This window comes from Scomber japonicus, chromosome 7, assembly GCF_027409825.1.
Source record: "Scomber japonicus isolate fScoJap1 chromosome 7, fScoJap1.pri, whole genome shotgun sequence".
NCBI classification, from domain to species: Eukaryota; Metazoa; Chordata; class Actinopteri; order Scombriformes; family Scombridae; genus Scomber; species Scomber japonicus.
The window spans coordinates 22,836,437-22,864,388 of NC_070584.1; the positions used below are offsets into that span (position 1 = coordinate 22,836,437).

The following is a 27,952-nucleotide window of genomic DNA, read 5'->3' on the forward strand; positions in this document are numbered from 1 at the left end:
ATGAAGCTGCAGGCTGTCATGGAGAACCTGCACAGGCAGCAGAGGGCCAAGCTGCTGATGGAGCAGCAGCTGCAGCAGCAAGCTGCTGCCCAACTCACTCATGTCCGCACAGGTGAGGGAGGAGGGGATGAGCCGATGGGAAGCCCGGCCCCTGAGGCAGAGCAGGCCCAGATTGCAGCGCTGGCAGCCATGCGAGCGGCGGCGGCCGGGTTGCAAAGAGTGTCGGACAGCCCCATGTCAGAGCGCAGTAGTGGTGGTGAGGAGGAAGATGATGACAATGAGGACGGAGAGGAGCAATACAAGGACATGATGGGGTCAGACGAGGAGGAGCAGATGTAAGAACCAAATCTCTTTGGACACATTATTATGATATTGTTTAAAATTTCTGTGGTTTTGTCAGTGGTCACCTTCATTGGAGCATACTTTTATAACAATGTCATTCTGTTAACTCACACACCCACAGCAAACAGAAATGGGACGAGGAGGACTTTGAAGGCGAGATGGAAGAAGACTTTGATGATGACCTGGCGGAGGAAGGTCTGCCGACGGGTCACAATGCTGTGGTTCCTGGGAAAGGCATCCTCTTGCTACCCCACCGCCAGCTCCACCCCCACTCCCAACTACTGAAGGCTCGTCCCAGTGTCGACCAAGAGCCACGCGTTGCCATCCTGCCTCCCCATGCCACACACAGCCACCTGGGGGGACAGGACCATGGAGAATGGACCTATGAGGAGCAGTTCAGACAGGTAGGAATCTGATTTGTGTGGAAATGTTTTTGTGCTTGGGAATTTGCCGTTGCACTAATTATACTGTGAGGATTTAAATTAATGTCTTGTCAAAATCTCAGGTACTGAATTCATTGCTCTCATTTTGCTGCAGCTACAGTAGATGCCTTAAATGTCCTTAAGTCAGCTTTGGTAAATACACTGAGGAATTAAATGAATCTAATGTTGGTTGGTGTTTAGGGAGCTACATTGGGCCTTTGCACCCCTCACATTAAGACCATGTGCAACTTTCTGCAAAAAGCAGGGTGGGAGCTTAACACTGGCCACTGACCAAATGTGGATAAACTTTAACCTGAGGGTTTTATGTTTGTCTTTGCCACCTGAAACTCTTACGGGGTATTTGGTTAAAACTTAAGGTCTGAAACAATCAGTTTTTCTGGTGGAGCACTGAGCAGTGACCAGTGAGGTTTGACATTTACAAACTGTGGCCTAAGAGTTAAAAAAGGTAGTTTCCTGTCATGAATAGGACTGCAAGCTGAGGAAAAAGCTGAGGGCAGCGGGAGGAGTGAGAGAGGGGGGTTGGGGTACATGTTAACAGCTTTACCATGCTAGCATTTACCGTAAACATGCTAGTGGGCTGGGTATTATGAGGGAGGCCCCAGTGGAATAAGACAGCCTGTTTACGTGAAGAGATTTAAGTCTGTCAACAGCTAAGTTTAGATGGAGGGCTGCTGTTGATAAAAAGAGACTGAGAGACTTATTGTTCACTACTGATACTGATATAAACCTCAAATACTTGTTGTTTAACACTTAATTTATTTGCATTTTTGCCATATTTGCCACATTAAATACTGTATGTGAATAATTCTACCAGTTAGATTATCACCCATCATCAGTGTAATATGAAATGAGATTAAAACGTTAGTTTTGGGGAAACTTGATAATTACTGTAATGATATACAATCCATAGGAGAACAAATTATTGATTATAATTGAAATTATTAGTTCACTCATGCCCTAACCCTAACCCTAACCCTTTAAGATAATACAATTTTAGAGAGAGTACTGGTTTGTGTATTTTACAAATGTGAAGCGGGAACACTGAAGAGTATTTTTAGTATGCTTAATTGAAGTCATTCATCAGTGAAACCCTTTGAGTGTGCTTCAGTTTGTGTTTCTGTGTGAAAACTACACCGGTTTTACTGCCATTAAAGTGAGCCACCATTTCAGACAAAGGTATTTTATGTTACATAAATGAAGTCATTATTGAAATGCAAACACACTTGTGACAAAACATGTTTGACATTATGAGCAGCAGGTTATCTTTTATCATGAGCAGTCATTATGAAGCTCCTTTAGAAATAAGGTATCGGTACAACGGTATTCACGCTTTCAGTATGTTGAAGGTATCTTATGCAAAGGAGCTCCAGCACATTGCACCCAGCTTACATGTGCTTTATTTTAACCCTAACCATAGATTCTGTAATTTAAGGCCTATATCTTGTAATTACAGAGTCCGTATGGATTATAATTCCCCAAAAAACCTATCCTCAGTTTCTCTAAACAGTTCACCCCTCCCTGTGTAAAGCCTCCAGTCAATTACTCCATAGTTGTTGTTTTTTTATTCATCAGGTAGGACGTACAGTGCATTTCTATAATGTCATGTGGCTCATCAGTGGATCATGCATGCATGAATTTACTGTAACTGGCAGTTATGTAATCATGACAGTCGGTATCTTGACTGGAAAGATAATGTTACCCAATCCATTGTTGGTAAAAACCTATGTCACGCCTACCAAACATCGAATCCCTTCAAGTATGGAGGCAGAGCAGGGTGGAAGACCAAACTGCACACTTTTAATCAAAAGCTTCTCCATTTTAATGTTACACAGACATGCAGTATGTAAGGGAGATGTGGCCCCCAGTCTGCTCAATACTGATGTTTTATAAAGTCAGGAGTCCAGGAATGAATCTTGCACATTATTCACACAGGACTAATTTTGCCCTTGGATGATAACAGTGATCAGTAATAATTGCAGCTATGCCCAGTGATTATAATCTTGTGTGAATGTGCTGTGTCTGCAGTGCGTGAAGTGAAATGACCCCCCCCCCTGTGATGATGAAGACAGTCTGTCCCCTGATAATTCTTACCTTGTGCAAATCATACTCTGTGATTTGAGACATAATTTGTATTTGGTGTGTGTGTCATTTTTTATTTTCCCTCCTCCTGAGTACACAGATTTTATTCTCAGTGTGTGAAAAGGTGGCAGTTTTCAATCTACAATCTACAAATGTTTTAAATGCATTTTAAGTGCAAACTTTCCAGTTACTCTTTGGTTTATCAGTAAGTTATGAAAGGTCTTTTTTTCACCATTAAGCAGATTTTAGGAGAGTTTTCTCAGGGTTCAAAAGTTCTATTTATTCATCCATAAAAACATGGAAATTGCACTGCTTCCCTCTGAATCAATCAAAATGCAAGAGATAAATACCCATTAATAAACCACAGATTAAACTCTAGTCCATAATAAAAACTGTTGAAAACATATAACTAAAAATATAAATTAAAGTCTCAGTATGTCCTTGTAGAGTTCTGGTTGCACTGCTGTATGCTTTTGGATAAAAAAGCAAGAATACAGTTTATTATGTAAGATGGGTGGTCTTAATGTACCATTGTATTCAGTAAGACACTCCATACTGTCAAAGACAACAACAAACATATATTGCATTAAAATATATGTTTTTTAAATATCAAAACAGTTGAAAATGTAAGAAATGAATGTAAAGGTTTTAAGGTAAAACAGAGTATGCACTATGTCCTTTATCCTCTATGATGCTACAGAACATCTTAGACAGCTAGTCATAGTTTACAGAGTCCACTCTCTTTTCTGCCATCACTCCAGCCAGCCTCCCATCTCTCCTGGATATTTGATTGATCCTGTCTTTGTCGGTGGTGCTGACATTCCTGCTCTGTCCCAAAATGCACTGTGTTTAACAATTGAAACTGAAAACATCCTCAACGTCTCTGCATTGACATAAACAGTAAACATCCTCTGATATATCTACTTGTAGTTTCAGTTGATCTATCACACTATCATCCATCTGAACTGAGGGTCAAAGTAGAGGATGTTATCTGTATACAGATTGTAAATCCTGTGATTTTAGGCAAAATGAATACAAATAACTTGTATTTATTTGACTATAAATGTAAAATGTTGACATTTCACAGTAATATCTGTCATGGTAATGATTTGAGCACATTTTAATGGATAATTTCTGGAAGCACGGAGCCCAAAAGCAAAAGATGATCATTACTCAGTGAGTTGATGAGTAGTGAGTTAATGTTTAGGTTGAGTGTGGAGAGGACACGGTGTGGGGAGGAAAGGGTTAAGGCTGTACAGTTTATTTTGGGCAGGTGGGTGGAGGCTGCTGGAATGTGCCTGAGGGAGGGTGATAATGTGGCCACTGAGAACCCCAGATCCTCAGCAGAAACCTTGTGTGCCTCTATCAGTCTAATGCAGTTGGAGTTCTTCCAAACTGAAAACTGTCCTTTTCTCTCTTACGTTTAAGTTGCGTCATTTGTGTAGCCTGATATCACGTACGAGGTCAATCAGCACTACAGACTCACAGCAGCAATGGTTTTTGACTTAGCCCAACTTTTTAAAGAAGACGAGTTAAAAATGTACGTTAAAAAAACGAAGGGAGAAAATGGAAAAGCAAGGGAAACAATAGGTGCTGTTGTTGGGAAAATGACAAAATACAGCAATAAGAATATAGTCTGGTAACAGGATTAGAATAGGTCCAGAACTAATCCAATGTAAAGCCACTATGTAAAGATTAGTAAAAAATAAATCCAAGAAATGTGTCCAGTAAAATAAGTCCAATAAAATGGGCTCAAATAAAAGTCACATCAAATCTTCACACATAGTTGCCATGTGAGGAGGTATGAGCACTAATCCAACATTTAGGTGAAGTTTGCCACAGGCTGAACGTGGCCAAGATATATCACCCAAGAGCCAACCTGCATTCCTGGCGGATCATCCGGCCACCTTCCTCTCTCTGTACACTCTCAGTTGAAAGGTCAGACTAAATCAAGCCAGGAGGCACTGTCTGTTCAGATGTCTGATTACACTGTCATTTGGAGTAAATTAATCAAAGTAGTCAAGCCACTTTGTCCATCGGTGTGTCATATCTGGCTGTGGTGAAATAAGGACAAGGATTTATATCAGGTATCAAATTATGCCAGCATCGTTGGACTGTTTTGTAATTGAAACTGATTTGCGTCGCAGGTGGGGTGCCATTTCAACTGAGTTATTTCAGTGATACTGATGCAACCCTCCACCATACCTCGGGTTCCACATCTGCCCCTTGATATATCAGTATCACACTTTGCTTTGCACTGTGCATTTTTACATTCCAGGACATATTTGCACTCCTTCTAACATTAATGGTACCATTAATGGCATTGAGCCATCCTAAATGTACAGCCAATAGGCTAACATGCATCTGTTCCCTTCAGCCACCAGTTAAATGCTGGAAGCTGCATCTGTGGACTCCACCAGCTATTATTTAAGTTAGATAGCTCTGGACTACAGTAAAAGCTTGATTATGCTTTGATTTATTTTATATTATTTAAGAATTTCCTAGTTTCCAGATGATTTGTTGTACGGTACAGAACATTATTTCTTAAGGTTAGCTCTGTAGTTTATTGATAAGTTGTGACATAAAAATGGTGTTCCTGTCAAGAAGGTAGACTCCAATAATTCGAAAGATCCAATGATCCGTGTAAAACTTGTTTCACTTAAACCAAGTACAATACTCAAACCTTAAAGGCATTTTATTAAAGGTTGAGTTTACCCAAATTATAAAAGTTATCTCACCAAATACTGTAGTTTTGGAGGCACAATTTCATTAGTAGAATTTCATTAGATGACCTAATACTGAACTTAAATCTGCATGGCTAGAAACCATAGAGAGGAAAGATTTTCTTTTATAATTAAGGTAAACTGACCCTTGAAGCCGTCAGAAATTGAACCCTCTAGTTGAAATGAAAACTAACCACATAATACATAGTTAAATAACTAATATTGAATAATTGTACAAAAAAAGCTAATTTATTAATATTACAGTGTTAATGGCCTTAATGAATACCTTTGTGTTGATACTAAGTAAAAATGCAGCCATTTTATGTTAGCTGCATTAGGTATGTTAGCTTGTTAGCCTAGCCTATACTTTTTAGAATTTTTACTTAATTTGACCATGCAGGCCTCATTAATTAGCTAATCTGTACTCCATGAATGCCAATAAGTAATCTCTAGTAAGGTTTAACTACGTTTTTTTGCCTCCAGAGCAGCTGTTTATCTTAAAAAAATGGTTGTGGATGTACAAATATTATCTTGTTTCATTATTGTGTATTCTCTTCAATCCAGTGGTATACATCCCATATAACTGCCCGATTCCCCTGCCCCCCTTTATAAACAATATCCTCCTCAGGCCAGAAATTGTCCAGAGGCCACGCAGAGCTTTTGAAGTCTCCTCTCCTCTGTGTCTCTGTCTGCTTTAAACACCAGCAGCTGGGCAGATGGAGCCCAGATGGACAGTAAAGTAGGGATGTCTTTAAAAATTCATGGCACTCACCATGATCAGGGAGAATGGAGGGGAGTTGGCATTAAACATTAAATTGCTCACACACACACACACACACACACACACACACACACACACACACACACTCATTGTGAGCAGGGGGAGGGGGCTGTTAGTGACTACAGGAAGTGTAGCTTGAATGAGAGCCAATTGGGAGCGACACTTATTGGGATTGCCCGCCAGGTTTCTGCTGATACAGCTGTCTAATAAGTGCTCGTTGGGTTTATATTCCACTTCAGTTTTCATTGAAGCCTTTTGATCTGTCTTTGGGTTGCATGAAGAGATCTGTTTGTTTGTTAAGTTGGAAAATTGAGCAGAGTAAATTATTTTAAATGTTTGAATGTCCGTCATAACTGTTTCTTTATCCTTTCCCTGAACACACTTAAGGTTAAATGTCCTTCTTAGATAACCAAATCCACTGACCTATTTACTTTTAATGAATAACTGACATCAGTCTATATGAAGCTGTGTCTTTGCACGGTTTACACACTACTATCAGTTTATTTTCCTCAACCCATTCTCTTGGATTCAATTTGGATTTAACAGTTTTAACTTGAATCGGCAGGGGTTGAATTATTCGGTACAACGCAGTTTTCATTAAATGTATTACACCCTGCCTGCAGAAACCTCTATGTGCAGCAATCTGTGTTTAACAATAATAAAACCAGGGTTAATGGTCCCTGGTCATGTCACAAAAACAAAGGGCCAAAAACAAAGGCCATAGCAGCAAGGGAAGACCTATGAAAGTCTTCCTGTTGAGTGGAGGAGGAGCAGCACAAGAGGGGAAAGGGTAGGTGTGACTAAGGGAACAGGAAAAAAAAGTCAGTGAGATGGCATTCAGCTTTGAACCAGTGCCAAGTGTAGTACATGCTCATTTTGACTGTGAAGCCCTGCAGAGCATTTGAATCGTGTCCGACGCTTAGCGTGCAGCATGGCGCTGATGTCAGAAACTGTACAGCCATGGGAATTCTGGAAATTGGCAGGCGCTCAATATGGAGGAGGAGGGGGGCGCTGGAGCAGGAATGTAAACAAAGATTGCATAAAGGCTGAGGCTAGCTGTTTCATCCTGTCTCTTACTTTGGCTGTTGTGTGTTTTTGTCATTTTATTTTATTTTGACAATTTCCTCAATTACTATGTGGTCACTCCCACACACTTCCTGACTTCCACGAGCATTATATAAATTTAGAAAGTTAACATTTTCCACCATTATGTGTGAATGTTAGTTTTGATCTGTCCCTTCTTCCTTTCTTATCAGAACATGTGCATGCTGCTTCATCTTTCTCTTTTTTTCCCTTTTTGTCCCTGCATAAGGAATCCTGCACTCTGTAGCCTTGTGTCTCAATATGAGCACAGAAATACATCTGCACTGAAGGGTCGCAGTTGTCAATGAACAAAACCCTAAGTGACATCTTTTCATAACGCCAGTGAAAGGCGATCATTCGAACAAAAGCAGCCCATGTGTGCTGTTGCCTTCAGATGCCTCTGAAAAGGTGATGTGTGTTGAAAGCTCTCCGTCTTGAAAGAATCAATTAAGAAATAGGTCAAACATAGACAGAGACACTTAGCTGCACATTCTTTGTCCTGCTGTGAAATAAAAGCAGAGGGAAGCAATGGAAAAATATACGGTGTATTAGGATATATAGCTGTAATAAGCTGTGCGGTCAATTACCCAAACATTATGCAGAGCAGGACACACTTCTCTTCCGATAAAGAAACCTATTAGTGCTTTGATCCATGATCTTTGAGGTACATTTGACCCCTGTAATGACACTCAAGCTGTCCTGCCTGCCTGTATATAATAGCTGACCTTCTTTAATTGTGTGGGCATGGCAGGAACTCTGAATTTGGTCACACTATCAATACAAATACTTATTCTTCGGCTGTAGTTCACACTAATATAAACTGATCATAAACCTTTTTCTCTGCAGATTTTTTGACATTTCATTGAAATAAAGTCACTTGAAACTGATGATATTAATTATGGCTGCATGCCATTGATTGTATCTCATCATCTTGCACAAGGACACACATTTATGTGCTCGATGTGATACGTAGTCGTATGTCTGGTTTGGTTCTATTTCAGCAACCAACAGTAAGGCTGCCAAGAAAATGTAGCGATACAAAGAAGAGGAAGATTGCTAATAAGCATAGTTGGATGTAAATAATGTCCATTTCAAATTCTTCCAGCTGTGCAGATGTATTATGAAGAGGAAAATACATTCAACTTATTAATTAGGCCTCATAGAAACACACAATACGTTCGTGAACTCCACAGGGGGCTTTTAAGTTGCCGGGGTTTGATTTTGTGCTGCAGTGTGTCCCAGATCAGAGTCTAAAAACTGCTGCTCCACAGACAATAGACAACCTCCACAGGCAAACCAAGGAGGAGCTGCTTGAGGTCAAACTGCAGCCCACCCACCTATTGATTGGGGCGGGCCCAGCCACGTGGCAACAGCATCTCAGTCTCTGGTGAGCCACATGGTGGGCCAGATATGTTTATAAGGTCACCATTGTCAACCATTAAACTAATTTTCCTGCCCATTCATTACTCTGACTGATGGTGCAAACATCCTCTCTCCATAGCAAAGCAGCAAATGCCTTTTTTTTAGCACAGACTAAATAACAATGATAATAATAACTTTATTTATATAGTACTTTTCAAAAAATAAGTGTTTTACAAAGGCATAAAAAAAACAGATAAATGACACATGAAAGTTGAATTGTTACAGTAATGATAAGTGAGGTTTGACTTAATCCAACACACAGTGAAAAGGTGCATTTTAAAGAGAGATTTAAAAGCCAGCAGGTCATTTCAGAGTTGCAGGACCTAGACTCCAAAGGCTCAGTCTCCTTTAGCTCAGGAGGATCTCAGGCTGCATTCAGGCTCATAAGGGGTTTGTACATCATTGATATAATCAAGCGCCAAACCTAACATGCTTTAAAAGTAATCATTCAAATTATAAAACCAATTCTGAAACATACAGGTAACAAGTATAGTGAGAAGCTGAATTAGGTGTTACTTGGACTCTTTTTTTTGCATTCTCCTGCATGTCTTTGTCTTCTTTGTTCTTATGAACCGTTACAGACCTATCTCTGAACCTTCAGCTACCTCTCTATCTCTGTCTCCATCTCTCTGCTTTCAGGCGCAAACATTATCACGGCATCTGCACTGGCGCTGAATAAATACCTTCGGCTTTCACACAGGCGCTCAATAGACGATTATCTGGGTCAGAATTTTTCTGCCATTTTGAGTAGAAGGCTGATCTAAAGATATGCATCTGATGTTTTGGTGATTCTGAGAGTATCAGTTATTTGGTTGCTCTCTTTCAACACTTAGGTTTATAATCTTAAATTGCTGCTACACCCACTTCCCTTCCTTCGGTCTGTTAAGCTTGGCCCTGCCCTGTTTTGGCATCTATCATCATGATACTACTCATTAGCAGTGTGGTTAGACCGGATTGCTCACAACTACATACATGAGGTTCTCCAGGGCCTGGGAAAGCTCGCTGCTATTTCTGATTCTTATCCAAATCTACGAGCCATGGCAGCTGATGGCAGCAGTAATGGAGTGTATGTTGTTGTTTTTTTAAGACCCTAACCTTCACTCCTTATACTACCATTATGACCAGGACTTCCCAGAAGAAGAGCTCTTGTATGTCAATGGGACTTTCCTGGCTAAATAAAGGATAAAGAAAATAAAATGTTGATGTGGGATAGTGTTCATTCTGGCTTCACGTCCTGTCTTCATTAACTGGTTTTACTCATGTCAGCAGGGGATAGTGTATATCCAGTTATATCCAACAGAAGCCAAGCATTCAAATCCTTCTGGCAAAGCCACACAGACTCAGAGCCCTTATTTGCAAACCTCTCACACCTTACAGAAACCGTGCCATCAAAGACGATTCAATTTCTGGGACATCATTGAATTTCCAGAGGTTTATTTTAGGATAGTGAATGTCACAGTATCTGGAAAGAGAATGTGTGTCCAAACTTCTGACTGTTACTGGGTTTTAGACCTTGATGTTTTTCAGCTGGGGTGGAAACCAGACTGAAAAGCTTTATTAACAAACCACAGTCAAATAACGTTTGTTCTTCATGAATTTTATTTGTTTTAGATTTGCAAAATCTTAAATCAAAGCCATAACACACACCTTGAAAAAAAGATGACTGCAGGGGATTTATGAATGACAGCTTCTTGGTGGTGTGCCACAGTTGGCACCCTAAAATATGCAGTTTTATTTAACAATTCAAATTGCCTGTGGTTCATTCTCAGTGTCATTTTCTAACTTGCTTATCTTTTTCTTCCTTTAAGTGTGACTGCCGCAGATAAAGCGACATCTGATTCAGTCGGTCACAGCAGCATTGTTTGTCTTTGGCTGTTGGCTCGGCTCCTCATCCTCAGTCGATTTGAATTTACGAGGTCAGCTGGTTAGTTAGGATTATGATGCGTTTGATCCTACATGTCAATAAAACACTGTTCAATACATCTGCAATCAGACAGCTCTATTATTGCTGTTGAGAGGGGGGATGGGAAGAGGGCAGAGCACAGGGGACAGAAGACAAAGATAGATTCATTATAGATGTCATTTATGGAGACACTGCAGAGCGGTTTCTGTCACGCTGCTGTCAGCCCTGTCAACTGACTGGATTAGGCTATTTTCCAGATGAATTTAAGATACACAAGGAAGCAATTTAATATCAGGCTGACACAACCAAGGGCAGCAGCTTATTTTCACTTTAATTGATGTGTTCAACAGGCAGATGATTTTTCTGGTTCTTGACAGCCTCAAGAAGATTGGTGTAATATTAGCTGCCTTTGGTCAAAGAACAATATCTTTATTAACAAACAGATGACCAGCATTCAGTTTGCTGCATTGCATTCTGGTCCATTTTCTTTTTAGGTTTTTCGTTCGTGTGTCCTTTCTGCAGTTTCAAGCACTGATCAATAACATTTGACTGATAGAAATCTTTTGCATTTCTTGTTCTTAACGCTTGTTAGTCGCCATGGCGTCTAACAAGAATAGACAAATAATAGACAAAGAAAAGAGCACCACCTACAAGTGCTACTGTCCACAAGCGTCACAGGTCTGCTCACACTGTTTGATTAACAGGTGATCTCTGAGATGTGGTGTGCAAACAGTGGCATAAAGTAATCCTAGTAACAAAGAGAAAGAAAAACAAGAACACGGGTTTGTCATTGTAAGAATCTGATTCTTATCATTTTGCAGTCATGCAGAACAGAAAGTACATTGAAAATTAATTTTAATGACTCACCTGTAGCCAAATATAGAAAGGTTGCTTTAAGATTTAGGTTTAAACAAACACTTTTCTTCCGTGGACGACTTTTTCTTATAAGTATTTGCAAGTATTTGTATTTATATAGCACCTTTCGAGAGCAGAGACGTCAAAAGTGCCTCACAGAGGAAATTAAGCATAAACATACATAGTCTACAGTTTACAGCAGCATTTTGGACCACTCGTAAACAACACAGGGATGTTTTGCTGGGGCACTAGTCAACACTGGATGATATAAAAACATGAATCAACTTTTCCATCTCTGCTTGAGACACAGTGAATGTGAACTTTGTAATGTTTCTCCCCTGGAAAAACCAAGTATGAATCACAGCTGACTCACTGTTTGTTACTACTGACTGTATTATCTCCGGTTATCTTCAGTATATGTATGTTTTGTAAATGTAAGTCTAGAGCTGCGACAATTAGTAGATTAATAGTTAGTATTTTTAAGCAGTAATGCCAATGCTTGTTCCAGCTTATCAAATGTGAATATTTGATGGTTATTTTAGTGTACATGATAGTAAACTGAATATTCTTTGTTTTTAACAATTTTCTGATATTTTATAGATAAAACAATCAACCTGGGAAACTATCGGCAAATTAATCAATAATGAAATTAAGCATTAGTTGATGCCCTATATATATATATATATAATCTCAATTTAAAAAGTTCTTCCAGAAAAGGAACAAAGCTTTCTGCTTCTCCATCCTGTGTATTGAGTCATGATATTAGTTTTGTTTATGTACCTAAAATAGTGAAGAAGTTAAGCAGAAAGCTGACTGTGTAAACTAAACTGCCCGCTCAGTTCATGACCTTACTGTGATGAAGGCAATCACATAATAGCTTCAATAGCCGTCATTGCAATAAAATTGAATTACGAGCTTGCCTGTAAGCCCACTCAGTGAAATTCCTTCTATACACAGAAGAAACCTTGTCTCCACTGAGGCCAAATTTACAAGAACCCAAAGCTGATGAACAGTCTTCAGAAACCAGGATTAAATTTAGCCTTGACCTCAAACGGTCTCCAGTGGGGATCTCTGTTCTCTATAAACACTTTTGTCCAGAATAGCTTGACATTAAATAGAAATATATTTAATTGTATTCCTCTGACCTTTGTGCTGTTGGTCATGTGTAATTTTACCACACTAGAAACTGAAGTGCCTCCCGGTTCAGGTTTAGTTTGTCTTGTTAGATTGTGACTTTAAAATGCATGTAAATGTTACGTAAACAACATCATACAAATTCACGGTGTTCTTACAATGAGCTCTTAATGAGGGTTTGACATTAATGAATCATCAATCAGTTTGTGTGTTGCTTTAATGCATAACTAATTAACATGTGTCGCCATAGGAACGAAGGCGGTGCATTGCATTGTGGGATTAAAGTAACGTACATGCTATGGACACTAATTTGTTTGTGGGAATATTGAGGCGAGGTCCTACTGGTGGTTGTGTTTGTTTTGGTACATTAATGACACCCATAAAGGGGCTTTGGTCAGAAACAATGCACTGTTTGAACACGGCTGATCATGTGTTCATGGGGCGTATCAAGACCCCCCCCCCCCCCCCGCATACACACACACACACACAACCCTTCTCCCCTGCTCGCTATAATTTCCCTTCCCCCACTTTTGTGTGTGTGTGTGTGTGTGTGTGTGTTTGTTTACATTTTGTTTAAAGTTACTTTCAGGTCTCTTTTCTTATATTTCAGCAGAGTTAATTTGATATAGTTAGGCTTAAAAGACAGCTACCTCACATAAGGGACAACACATAAAAAGAGGTGGAAATCCTCCTAGAACCACATCAGATGGTGCTGAGTGATTCTGGGAGGGTTTCCACCTCTTTTTGTTTTGAAGTTTTAGGGTTAAAATATTTAAATTGGTGATTTACCGTCTTTAATGCTCTATCAGTTTGTATAAAGAGGAACTTTACATTCAGCTTGAAAACATGTCAGCAGGGAAGGCCCCCCCACCAAACTATATGCAGTTTCACATGTATGTGCAGTAGTACTGTTCAGGCATCAGATGTTTCCTCTGCAGGAACCAGATCTCACTAAAAAAACACAGGTTAAATATCGAAAAGAATATGTTAATGTAAATTTGTCCACCCCTAAAACCATGAGCCAGAGTTTCAGAGATATTTGAATTTTGATTTCTCGAACACTGTGTGTGCGTGTGTGTGTGTGTGTGTGTGTGTGTCAACTCACAGTGATAGAGGTGATTGGCAGGTGTAAGGGAGCATGTTGATGATAATGATACCCCCAGTCTCCTCTCAGTTTTGGTTTTCAGTTGCAAGGCCTCTGTTTTGTGCTATGTGACACTTGTGTGCCACTGGCTTGCTAATTGTCATTTGCATTAACAGTGAAGTGAACCCCCCCCCCCCCACACACACACACACACACACACACCCACACACACACACACATATACACCCCTGTCCCCATACAGTATTACCTATCACCACCACCGCTGCTTCGGTTGCTGCAAAGCTGTAGCTACAGGCTTTGGTAACTGATTATTTGCAGTATAAAACCACTTTTTGTCTGTGGCGAAGGCCTGTTTATAATTGATCCGCAGACAGGCTGCCTGTTGCTGACCTACATACACAGCCACCGTGGGAAACATCACTCAAACACTAAATACTTGTTCATCTGTGGCTGTGAATTCTGAAGTGTTGGCACTCCAGCATCTAACAAGCCAGCATTTGGTTAACTTTCCACTGTCACCATTTGTCACTATAACAAAATGTTGTCTTTGACACGCCAAAAGATGTGTGTAACCCTTCACCGGGTCGTCTGTGATTGTGATTATTTTTTTTACCACTGTCTGCTTTTTGAACTGCTGGAAAAAGGTTAAATTACATTTGAAATTTTAAAATGTCTGCAACCTATTAAACAATCTGGAAAGTTTTAGTCTCTAAGTCAGCTTTGCAGTTTTAATGGGCTTTTTTTTTGTGTTGCAAAGGATTTGTTGAATGGATGTGAACTGGCTCCCAGCGTTACCAGTTGGCCCAGTTTCTAGTCGTTTATCTAGTTTCTTGTCGTTTATCTGTATAGCAGAGCTTTAATCCAGGAGGGGCCCCTGCCCAAACGCACATACTATAGACATGGAAACCTAAGCCAGCAACAACCACACCCACCTCAGTCTGATAAAGTCTGTATGTGGGTGGGTGGATGGGTGGCAGGGAAGTAATAATGTACATAAGACTAATTATATACATGGAACAAGAGAGAAGAAAGAGACAAACATAATGAGACAGAAATGGACAGAAAGATATAGATACAGAGTAACGAGGCCAGCAGAGACAAAGACATGTAAGAACAATGAGGGAAAAATAGAGATAAGAGACAGACAGCGAGAGCAGATACGATGAATGGGGGAGGGGACGACAGCAGTATTGCTGGTTGGGAAGACTCCTGATTGGCTGCTTTTGGTCAACCTCTGATGATGTCACCTTTGTAGTAGTTAGTCAGGAAGTAAACCTTCCTTTTCCCTCGCACCCCCCAACCACCCCATAACTGTTTCATAGTTTCCAGCTTTCGCTCTCCATAATGCAGCTGGTCCATTAGCAGGTTGACGTGTTTTTAAGCGAACTTATTATATGAAGAGCGATGTACATTTGAAGCCACTGAACAAACCCTGTTCGGTTCATTTTTTCAACTTTTTCTACATTATTTCCCTATTTTTTACTGTCAAGCTGTTCAACTAAAAGGCTTAAAAATTATGAATTTACAAGGACTGCAGTAATTCAACTATCGACTTTGTTGAAAATAAGACAATATTTGTCTGAAACCCCTCCCATAATCTGCTCGTATAACACATACTATAGAGCACAGTTTAGCCTCCACAGCTTGTTACAGCTTCAGTTTACTTCAAGTATTTAACTTCAAACCCCACCTTTGTCTCATAGTGCTAAAACGGTTTACCTCAATTTTGTGAGAAACACTGTCTCAAGCTGTTCTTTTTGCAGCTGTAGATGTGTCTAAATTTAGATGGCAGCGCATGCGTCATTTAGCAGTTTGATTGCCCTATGCTTCCTGCTGAGAGCTGCAAATTGCAGTGAGACCTCTGATTATGGTTTGATTAAGGCATAAATGGGATCTAAATCCTCTTCAGGAGTTTGATGTAAATTGAATTAATTGGTTTATTTTGAGTCCTTATTCAGGTTAAGGTCAATCTTTATTTGTATAGCGCCAAATCACAACAGAGTTATCTCAAGGCACTTTACACATAGAGCAGGTTCTAAACCGAGAGAGGCCTAACATTCCCACATGAGCAACAGTGGCAAAAAAAACCTCATGTCATGTAATCATAGGCTGTGACTTTAAATACAGTATTCCTTTGAATATATCAGTTACAAAGAAAACCTGGGCGAACTGTCATCCATGTTTCACACCCAAATACCATCACTTGGATATGCAAGCGTGAGTTGTGACACCTGAACATGTGACCACTGCGGTCTTAATACCGTCATTTATATACTGTCAGCTCCAGCAGGCAAACTTTCACATGATAAAATCTGATGTCAAAAAGTGAATTGGAGTCACAAACATGAGAGCAGGCAGAACATGTTCACTGTTACAAAGCAGCCTGCTGTGTCTATGTTAACTGTCAATACTATATGAGACCTGAAACTGGATACGCATGAGTAAAAGCTTTACCGCAAGTAAAGGCTGCCAGCCCCTTCAGTTGGCAGGGAAACAGCAAAGCTAATCAACACGTCGTCTTTCAGCACCATAACACTACAAACACAAATCTATAAATCGCTGTGAATCACATGAAAATCTCAGCTTTAATATTTGATTTCATGTAGTGTTGTTCACTCTGCTCTGTTTGTGTCATATGAGAAAAGTAAAAGAACAACATTTTGTTTCTGTCTGAGGCTCTGTTGGTTTTAATCACTTTAGTACTGAAATTAATTTATGCTCTCTAGTATGCAGCCTTATTACTACATCTGGAGCAACGAGGATCTAAACTGTCTTGTTTCTATGTGACAGCACATCCACCACGTCACTAGGGAAATATTTGTTTGTGTGATTAGGACAGAGAGAGAGAGAGAGAGAGAGAGAGGTATAGAGAGTGAATAAAGCAACATCGGGGGATGGGAGTGGGGGGGGGGGGGGGGGGGTAATTTCCAAGATTTATGGTGCGGCACTTCACGAAATGCATGCATCCTGTAATTAAAGCTCCCCTTTGCCTCCAGCAGGCCTGTACATTAGTAGGCATCCCCCACCACCCCATCCACTTTAACCCTCTTCAGTCCAACAATCTCCACCCCTCTACTTCCCCCCCATCCACCCACTAGATAATAAGATCTTATGGCGACTTGGCGTCACTAATGAGGGCTGAGTGCCACAATGAGGGTCAGTCTGTTAGTGGTTAGAGGCCACTACTGTCGCCATCATACACAACTTCAGCTGGACAAGCTTTTCATTTTCATTTTCTCTGGCCGGGTTAAATCTTATAGTAACTGACTGCAGTTTGACTTCTGCTGGATCTGTAGGCGGGGAAAAGCTTTTAATTCGGGGATGTGGTGGCAGAGTTTCTTAGTAGTTGGCAAATAAGTCCCTATGCAAATGGTCTGACCAGTTTTAGTTTTACTGCAATGTAAATCTGTTCACTTCTTTTTCCAGTAAGTCAGATATTCTTTGGTTTTAGCGTCACCGGTTTCAACTTTTCTCTGCTTTATATCATAAACACAATCTATTTAGATTTTTGACTGTTCAGTACAGAAAATGAGTAATTTATATCCATTACATTGGGTTAAATTTTTGTGACATTTCATAGACTCAACGATTAATTAATAATCATTCATTGCAGCCTTAAACAATACAGTCCTGTTGTCTTTGTTGAATGCTAAGCTGTTTTCTCAGTGTTGGTCATTTGTAACTAATGGTTATTCTTATTAATTATTCAGCTGATTTTTTTTCTTGATTTATCATTTAATTGAGATAATGTTTGTAAATAGTGAAAAACCACCATCACAGTTTCCAGTAGTCCAGGGTGACCCCAAGTTTCCAGTTTTGTCAGACAGTCCAGCCCCCAGAGACATTAAATGTACTGTCATATAAGACAAAGAACAGTACATCCTCACAATTGAGAACCAGAGAATGTTTTATTGATGACTTCTATTGATGAATGATACATTGATCATCAGAATAGTTGATACAAATTATTTTATGTCAGTCAAACCAATCAATAATCATTGATTGATCAATGATCAATCGAGTGAAAATTAATCTGCAACCCTAACCCTCAACTACCGTAAAAAACAGTGTGCGTGATGCACCTTTGACGCAATATATTTTAATTTAAAAGTGGGGTGCTTCTTATACACCGGTGTGTCCTATTCACCAGTAAAATACAGAGAGGTTGGATCTGGATATGATCATAGGTGTGTAAAAGGCTGTCCACACTGAGAACAATAATTATAACAATAACTATAACTTTGAACATAATGATGTGAGTGTCCACACTTATGAACTGCTGATAGTTCTGATGAAGATTTTTTGGACTAAGTGAGCATACAGCTACACACTGTGTTAAATATATACATTTACTGTGTTCTTTTAAAAGGTTCAATTGAAAGTCATAGCCTAACCTGAACACAGTCTGAGTTAATATACAGGGCCAATTCAGTTAAGCAAATCATTACTGGACCATTAACCATTAACCCAACACACTGTTTCAGGTGTAATATGTGTGTTTTGATTGTGTTTTAAATAAAAGTAAATTGAAAGTTTTGGAGTATAAACATATCTGTTTATACAAGAATAGCTACTGGTGCATTCAAATAAATCAGTCTTTAATATAACAGTGTTTTCCCCAACATGACACCCCCCAAAATAGACTGTGTCTTATACACTGGTGCGATTTTTTAAATATATTTTTTAAGCAAAAATGCCTAAATATTCTTTGGTTGCAACTTCTCAAATGTGACAATTTGGTTGTTAGTCACACAAAACAAACTGAAGACATCACTGTGGCCTCAAAGACTAAACAATGAACGGAGAAAATAATCTGTAGTTTAATAGATAATGAAAATAAACATTGGTTGCTACCCAAATTATTTCAGCTGCAGAGCATCATGGTAAGTTGTGCTGAGGTTAATGTTTTCCTGTGATGTGATGTTTGCAACATGAGGGTTAGCAGTGGCCTGGCCTGCAAGCAGTGGGCTATTATGATGCCGATGAAGTAATAATATGCTGCTTTACTTCTGTTTTCTGTGGTTTTGTTTGGTGAGGCTCAATTGTACATTGTTTCACAACATGTCCTTTTCTATAACAGATTATGAAACTGCTTCACCTCACATAGATACTGTGTGATATTGTTAAGACTTTAACACTTCATACTTGAAGCACAGACCTGTAAGCCGTGCTGACATATCCTGTTAGGTGCTGAAGCTGTGCACCACTCACTCTCTGATGAGAGAGCAAATGTTAGCATTAAGTGTGTGCCATGTTTTGTTGACACATAAATAGAAAGACCTCCAACATGATATTTCGCTGTCGCTCTGGCAAACCAGGCTGGAAAAACAACCACAGGCTCAATGGCCTTACTGTACTCCCCCGAGTGGGTGCCCCACTTTTACTGCTAACTTTCACTGAACTTTCCGGAGCCCGGGGCCCCGCTAGCAGCTGGACCCACATGAGGTTCTCATCAAGCCAGGCTGGTCCACAACATTTCCTTATGTGTCTGTTCCTCTGTCATCTCTCTGTATGATCAGAAGGCCGCTGATTGGTTTCTCATGACTGATCTTTAAGGCAATTTTTATTTTGGCATTTACGCTCTTCTTGCTGTCACACATTGTGGTGTTGGTTGTCATAGTAACAGTGACATTGAGGGAATTTTTTGTACTATCGGTCAGATTGTTTTTGTGATAGTAAAACTCCCTGTTTTCTCTCTACAGCTGTATGAACTGGATGGAGACCCAAAGAGGAAAGAGTTTCTGGATGACCTCTTCAGCTTCATGCAGAAAAGAGGTGTGTATGTGTGTGCTTCTGTGTGTGTGTGTGTGTGTGTGTGTGTGTGTGTGTGTGTGTGTGTGTGAGTGTGTGTGTGGGTGTGTGTTTTCGAACTTTAATTTATCCTACATTAAAATTGCTGTTCAAATGTTTTTAACAGTTAACAGTTTTTATGTGTTTTTTTTATATATGGCCTATTTTATGCATACTTATTTCCTGCATTTTAGTATTGCATCAAAACATCATCATTTGTTGTCACTCTTGAAAGAATATTATCCATTCAGTTTCTTATCTTGTATTATATCTCCTCACTACATCATGTCCTAGAGACTTTGTAGCTTAATAGATAGGGGCTATAGAGAGGACAATCTCCCACCCGTCTTTCTCTTGACATACGACACAGTGCTGGCTGCTCGTCTTTCACTCCGATGGGTGGGGTCTTTATTCATTTCAGATATGATTGCTTTATGGTCGTGCAAGCCTTTCGTCGTTCCCAGGCTATAACTAGAAGGGACACATCGTATCAATGCCTGAGAATGGATTGCACACACACACACACACACACACACACACACACACACACACACATACACACACACACACACAAACACTGACTCAGCCACCCGGTGGGATAATTATACTGGTGCCATACACAACATCAGAACTGTGAACTGAGGCATAATTTATCCTCATCCAGACATTACTGTCCAATTACAAATTGTGCAAGGTTGTATTTTCATGTTTTGGCAGCAGAAATGCTCAACGGTTCATTAAATACCAGGCAGCTGCTTTAATTTGACAGGTTTGTCTTATATAAGCACATCGGTGGGCCAACAACTGACACGAGAGACAACAGACATGTGCTCACAACTGAAAAACCAGCACTAGATGTTTACAGTGTCAGAGCTATAGCAGATGGGCGGGTCTGCCGGGTCCACTCTGAGAATCTGAGAGCACCCTCTGCAGGTTGATGACTGAGACATCACTACTCAATATAATAATCATATTTAATGTCAGCCTGAAGATTGTGTTTGGAACCAGTCAATGTCTAAATTAATGTAATTTCCTGAAGGGAGTACTGAAGGCTTTGATCTCACATAATGAAAAAATAAATATTTTCACAGATGAATACAAAATTGTAGCTGTTGATCACGTCTCATCCAAAGTCATTTTCATTCATTATCTCTTTTATGATCCTAGGAATGTCAAGCAGACAGTTACTAGTTTGTCCACTTTGTGAGACATGTTTAAAACAAGCCTTCCTCCTCTAGATTGTGTTTGTCTGATAAAACTAAGAAACCTTTACATTTTGAGATTCCAGCAGCCACCTTTGACAGCTGGAGGGTGAATATAGTTTTGTCACTCGGGTAAAATATACAGGGTGGTCATTAAATATGTAAGAGTGAAGTTTACTCTTTCCAAACATGTTCCGAACTTCAAAGATTCCCAGTAAGATCCAGTCCAAGAAGATTTTTGCTATAATCGAGTATTTCACAATCTATCCAGCAGCCAAATGACACCTTTGCTTACATCTTGCATTTTGCATATAATAGTACGCACCTTAAAGTGAACATTTTTCCCATTATTATGTATAATGGGAACATTTTTGTATTTATTGTCATGTTTATTTTATATTTTTTATTCAGTATTTATCAGCACACTTGTCTCTTGTCTATATATGTATGTATGTTGTTCTGGAAGAAGCAAATTCCATTGACATTGATGCATTGACAGTAAAGCTTGACTTGACTTAATTATGTAAAGGATATATGGACATAGATAATGTAGGGTAACCCCTCTCAACTTACTGCCCCTTATTTATTGAACAGAGATTTCAGCATATTTAATGTTATTTTTCATGGTTGTTATTGCAATACTCACATTATATGCTTTTATTCTAGCTTTTCTCCTGTTGTCTATGTAGAGGAAGCTGCGTGCTGTAGATATCAAAAACCTGCTGCCATGATAGTGTTTTTTTGTTTTGTTTTTTTTGTCTCGTTTTACCTCTGTGTATATCTGTATTGCAGGAACTCCTGTGAATCGTATTCCCATCATGGCCAAGCAGGTCCTGGATCTGTACATGCTCTATAGACTGGTGACAGAGAAGGGCGGCCTGGTGGAGGTCATCAACAAGAAGCTGTGGAGGGAGATCACCAAGGGACTTAACCTGCCTACCTCAATCACCAGTGCAGCCTTCACCCTCCGCACACAGTCAGTAACATTACTCTATTCCATTTTGATTCGCTGGATTCACACATTTACAGGCTAAACATGCATCTAGCTTGATAATTGGACAGTTTTGCTGACCATTGTCTTGCCTTTCAAGTTTCAAGTAACTTTAGGTGGCCACAACCGTCAGCCATAATCATTTTGTCCCGCTCAGCTTTTCAAGCATATGGAGCTGCTGGGTATCAGATTTCAACAACCTTTTCGTTTGACCAATTAACCCCTTGTGTTTGAAGTCATTTCCCGTAGTTGTGTAAGATTGCAGCATGTTCTCACTCCTGATAACTGCTCCACACATCTCCTCTTACAGGAATGGGACTTGCATTTTCAAGTAATTAATGTCCACCTGCTATAAGTTGGAGCTGTTACTGTATATGATGTAGTAATTAGAAGTGCTTTCATAAAGTTGGGTGATTTGTGAGAGTCAGATAAATGAAAAAAAGTAACAGAGGCATGTGTAGTCTTGAGAATGGGTCAAACTCTAAAAAATAATGGATACGACTCTTCCCATAATGCAACTCGTTAACATCTTTTGTGAGGCCCTCTGTACCAAGTAAAAGCTCATGTCTGTCAAACTCCTTGCCTTACATTTCTTACGCAGGTTTCCTCTTAAAAATGAAACGTTTCCAAGCCTGAGCAGGGATAAACCCGATGGCACCACTTGCATCATTTTATCTGATTTTTAAACATGATGCGTAAACTGATCTTGATGTTTAAAATTGTCCGACTTGCCCTTTAGGTTGAGTTTAAGTTCATTTTAAGGCTTTACATGTTTTTATGTTTTGTAGGTTGAATGTAAATGTCTCAAATACACTCAACTACTTTAAGAAGCTGCTAACTAAGCATAAATACACTGTGTCCCTATCAGATATATGAAGTACCTGTACCCGTATGAATGTGATAAGAGGGGTCTGAGCAACCCCAACGAGCTCCAGGCAGCCATCGACAGTAATCGGAGGGAGGGTCGACGACAGAGCTTCGGCAGCTCCCTCTTCACATACTCCCCCAATGGGACGCCCACCATGCTCTCCTCGCCCAAGATCCCCAATGTGGGCATGACGGTGGGCACCAACGGGGCCTCGCTGACGCCCATTCAGAAGATCAAGAAAGGTAAGATTCACATGGAAGGAGGAGGTGTTTGAAATTGACGTCATTTTGAGGTATAAATAATTTGCATATTGCGTTTAGTTGTTTTATTATTTAACATTCTTGTATAATTTTGATATTACTACATCTGTCTTGCACTTGACTGTCAACTGTCTAAGTCAGACGTTGGCTAAAAAACATCTCAGCAGTAACATTATATGTTTCTAATGTCAGGGTTTTTGTGGCAGTTTTTGTCACTGTGATCAGGGAGGAACCTAATAATATCTGTGCTAGATAGATAACGCATCATATTCTCTTGAGTGGGCTTGACTCAACTTCCCCTTTTCCTCCTGCTCTGTGGCATCTGACCAGAAGAGGAGGGAGGCCATCCACTGCAGGGGGGCGGTATAGCTCGCTTGCCAGTGGGGGCGTTGGCTGGTCACTCGGTGGCTACTGTGCAGGCAGCAGCAGCCCAGGCGGCGATGGCAGCTCAGGTAGCAGCTCTGGAGCAGCTGAGGGACAAACTGGAGGCCGGGGAACCACCAGAGAAGAAGATGGCACTGCCAGCTGAGGAACACCACCGACTACTGCAGAGAGCACTGCAACACAACCTGCTGGCAATGACCGCCCAGATACCTATGAACATCCGCATCAATAATCAAGGTACTGAACACACTTCCGCTTATAAGAGCAGAGCAAAACAACCAGATTTCATGTTTTCATATCTGATCAAAGAGAGAATGCTCCCTCTGAGTTGAAGAAATTCCTCCGCTATCTAATCAACTTTATGATGAAATCAGGAACCAGCTTCTCAGAGTTGCAGGAGTCATTTTAGCTTTCTAAGATTGAACTACTACTTTCACATAATTCCTCTTAGATGTTAGGCTTCATCTTTTACTGGAGAAACTAAACTGCGAAATCTCTTTGGATTTATATTTGATCTCTGTTAGGTTCAAGCAACTTAATATTTGTCCATCTATCTATATTTGATAGCATTGGGGTCATTAGGTTCAACAGACATCAATATGTTAGAATGATCTGCTTTTAAGTTAAAAATGTAACTCCTGGTGATTAATGGCATCGCCTAAAGGATACATGTATATGGATTATAAGAGATGCTGCACAATGCTGCTGTGAGAAATTCCAAAATCTATCTGCACAAAGTGTATTGTTCCACAGAGATCCGCTACGCTCTGGATTAGGCCAGAAAATGTAGCCAGAAATCCATAGCATAGCACCGTTTATGTGCTCTTTGCTGAATTGAGGCATTAATGCATATCCCTATTTCTACATCTGAATTTCTTTTGGGCGTCATGCACATCTAACATTTCATTGCTGTACCCCAAAATGTCTACAAGTTGGATTTCACATATTCTCACACTTGATGGCAGTTAGTAACTCAAAACAGGCTTGTTATCTTACCACAAGCCACAACACCCAACAGTGAGGAAGGAACTCATATATATATGTTGACCTGTTTAGCAAGCAGCATGCATGCATACATACTTATATACACAGTACATTCATGTGTTTGTCTGGTTGGGGGATTCCCTCTTTCTGCTCGCGGGTACTTTGATCTTATAGCTGGGTTTGACTCAGTTATCTGATAGTACACACTGTTTCTCAGTAATGATTATACAGGTGACTTCAAAGAAATGTTCAATTGGATTGTTCTGCAAATGTTCACATACAGAGTTGCTTGTGCTGAGACTTTTGTGTACTTGAGATTGAGTTAAAAAGGACATAGCATGCACATTTCCTTGTCTATATTTTAAATCTGGGGTCTATCTTTTGCATAATTTACAGTTTTAAAAATCACTTTATTTATCTTATACTAACCCTTTATGCAGCCCCTCAGTACAACCTTTGTCTGAAACAGTTCGTTTTAGCTCCTGTCTCTTTAAGACCCCCTGATGAGCCCACTTGTTCTGATTTGTTAGATTTCAGAAGCTGCGTCATGGCCAACTTCTGGCCGCTCCGGAGGCTACGTCAACAAACCACAAACTAAAGCAGAATGATTGCACTACTTTTTCTTGTGCTTTACCTGAAATGTCAACTTCTCAAACACATTTGTGCATGTTTAAGCAGAAATATGAGAGTGGACTATGCAAACCTTAGCAACAACCTTAGCAACAAAGGCTACAAAACGAACGGCTGTCTACGAGCATGCATGACGAGCTGACGTCAGCCCATCTGCAAGATAAAAATGAAGCATTCAGGGCAGGTTGAAACCCTGACTTTTGACTTTTGGAAAAGCATTTCTACATACAGTCAGTTCAAGTTTTGGATCTTTGACCACACATTTAAAGTAGATATCTGACATGATCACAATATATAAATAACCGAAAAACCAGAAAAGTAATATGTCCCCTTTTAGTTTGTTTTTGATTATTTGGTTTATAGATGGTTGAGGCAAAATTCAAAGGGGGGGGGGTCACTCTTAACTAGTGATACAAAGATATTTTGGATATTTTTGTGAGCATGTCTAGTGTGAGTGAATAAACCTTTAACTCTCTGGTTTGTCTGTCTCGTAGACGGCAGGCAGGACTCGGCCCTGAACCTCACCACCAACGGCACAAGCAGCATTAGCATGTCAGTGGAGCTCAATGGAGTCGTGTACACAGGTGAGTTCTTCCATCATGTAGTCGCTGCCTTTCTTAGATTGATAAGTATTTTATGTTTAAAGGAATAGTTCAATATTTTGGAAAACAGCAGCTGGACTTTGTAAAAGTCTGTCATCAGAAGGCAGAAGGAGGACTACCACACTTAAAGTCAGGGTGAAGTCATTTGGAGAGTAGACCATGTGTTCAAACTCCTGGAAGTCACTATTGGTTTGTAAGTTTACAGGAAGAATGACAGTAGTAGTGCAAACGTACAAGTGATAAGTGTGACTGATAAGTGTGACAGAGGATGTGAATATGAGGGTGCTGTTTTCAAAAAGGTACAGTCAGACATAGCTCCACAATACTGACTTTGGAAAGGTAGGGAGAGTCTCTTTGACCACGTGGCCAGAGATGGATAGAAGTGCCATCATCAAAAAAAAACTTACAGCACATAACTCTCCTTAAAACTTGGAGAGTGCATACTAAACAGACAAGGTACAGTGTGTTAATCATTGAGCTTTAAAGGTGCTTAATATTTTTTAATTTTTAACTTTGTGTTCAGTCTTTAAACTAAGCTAAGCCAACTTTCTCATGGCTCCACCTCCATACTACACACGGATATGAAAATAAAGAAAAGTATTAAACGTATTCCCTAGAATGTTGAACTATTTCTACATTGTTTTATTACTTACATTTTTATCTTTTTTTTTTACCCTTTTCCTTCTAGGCGTTCTTTTTGCTCAGGCAGCAGCAGGGTTGGCCTCTTCTGGTGCGTCCGTCTCCAACAAGGTCGCCAGCGGCCGTGTCGCTCCTCCACAGCAGCAGCAGCAGCAGCACACACCTACCTCAACCTCAACCTCCAGCAACCCATTGTCTTAACAAACCCTCAGTCCCCCCACCCCCGACTCCCTCTTTTTTATTACCACGCTAAGTAAAGCCAAAAATCAACCTCATTTTCTACAGAATCTATGCCAAAAAGAGAAGAACCGTAAACCGTACGCAAAGACACAAACTGAAACTCAAATCACTTGAAGTACACTATCTCAGGTTTTCTCTCACCAATTCACCTCTTTTGTTCTTCACAGCCAAAATGATTTTTAAAAAAAATCCCAACTTAGAGCCAGTATATGCTAAACAAATATGTATGCACATCCTGTGAATTATTTATTTCTGCATAAATGTACAGACTATCGGAGAACAAAAGAGAAAGTAATAACTAGGAAGGGTAATGCACTGTTTACACACACATACACAGCTACTGACTGACAGCGATGTTTTATCCTCTAGGGGAGAGATTTTTTTTTAAATTTTATTTTACCTTTTCATTGTCATTATTATCATTATTGTTATTCCTCATTATTGTGTTTTATCATTTAAATCTTTAACAATCCTCTCACTGCAGGAAAAAAATCTATATATTTAGAATTCTATGAAAAAAAAAAGATATGAATATCCTCTATTTTTAATCAGAAAAGCTTTAAAGGTATATGTTGTTTCTTCAGGGCATATAACAATGTACCGTTGTGACCTCATTTTGTGTAAAACCTTATAACCTTATTGACATGGCAGCCATTTGGGGACTCTATGTGGAAGAACGAGTCTGGTCAAGGTCTACGCACCGGTTGTGTACTAAGATACACATCGTATCAATGCCACAGATTCTGTAGTAAAACGCAGCTTTGAAACAACTGGATTTCAAGAATCTGTGAGCAGTTCAGTTCACTTTTTAATATATTTGGTCCATTACTGCCGGCTACAAGTCGAGATAGTAGCTTATTAACTAGAATGCTACGTAGCCGACATCCCTGCTGAATTCAAGCAGTTGTTGTGGTTCTTCCTAAGACAGCTCGCTAATTTAATCATTTTTATACAAAATCTTCACCTTTTTTCTTGAAATGAGTCCAGTTCAATACATATCTATCTATGCCAGTCTTGAAAGTTTGTCAGGTTTAGTGTTCAGAAAGGCCGTTGTAAGAGTAAGGTCAGTTGTGCAGGTGGGAAAACAAACCAAAACCCTCCTTTGGTTTTTTTCCCCCCTCTCGCTGCATTTCAACTCGAGTCTCACCGGCATCCACACAATTGTCCCTGTTGCTCACAGGAGTCATGTGTCCACTAAATTGTTGTTGCAGAGACACTCACAAGGACAATCAGGTGATGCTATCTGTGCTTAAAAAAAGAAACTGTTCCTGACAGTTATTTCAGCTCATATCTGACGTTTTGTTGTTGCTTTTTGTATTATCAATGACGTTTATTTTTTGTTTCAGCTTTGTGTTTTGCATGATGTAGTGCTTCTTCTGATCCAAGTGCTTCTTAGCTTGTGCTGTGACGAGTACCAGGTCTCCTTGAGACTTGCTTGCCACCTATCAAGGGTTTAACAGAGAATGTCTTGTGATCCTCTGACTGTTTTTAA

The 27,952-nt window shown here is 39.8% G+C and overlaps 1 protein-coding gene across 1 annotated transcript; it reads left to right on the forward strand.

The window, feature by feature from the left end:
• Positions 1 to 27,099, forward strand: arid3a (AT rich interactive domain 3A (BRIGHT-like)). The gene is made up of 8 exons (XM_053322119.1): positions 1 to 335; positions 464 to 746; positions 19,573 to 19,645; positions 21,655 to 21,838; positions 22,722 to 22,963; positions 23,315 to 23,602; positions 25,474 to 25,563; positions 26,270 to 27,099. The coding sequence occupies exons 1-8, from the start codon at positions 1 to 3 to the stop codon at positions 26,419 to 26,421; spliced, it is 1,647 nt and encodes a 548-aa protein (XP_053178094.1). The 3' UTR covers positions 26,422 to 27,099.
• Positions 27,100 to 27,952: the final 853 nt, after the last annotated feature.

Excerpts from the sequence above, each read along its gene's own strand:
- arid3a (XM_053322119.1), top strand. The coding sequence starts at position 1 with ATGAAGCTGCAGGCTGTCATGGAGAACCTGCACAGGCAGCAGAGGGCC. Across the intron at positions 747-19,572 it reads ATGAGGAGCAGTTCAGACAG|CTGTATGAACTGGATGGAGA; the intron begins GTAGGAATCTGA and ends TTCTCTCTACAG. Across the intron at positions 25,564-26,269 it reads CAATGGAGTCGTGTACACAG|GCGTTCTTTTTGCTCAGGCA; the intron begins GTGAGTTCTTCC and ends TTTTCCTTCTAG.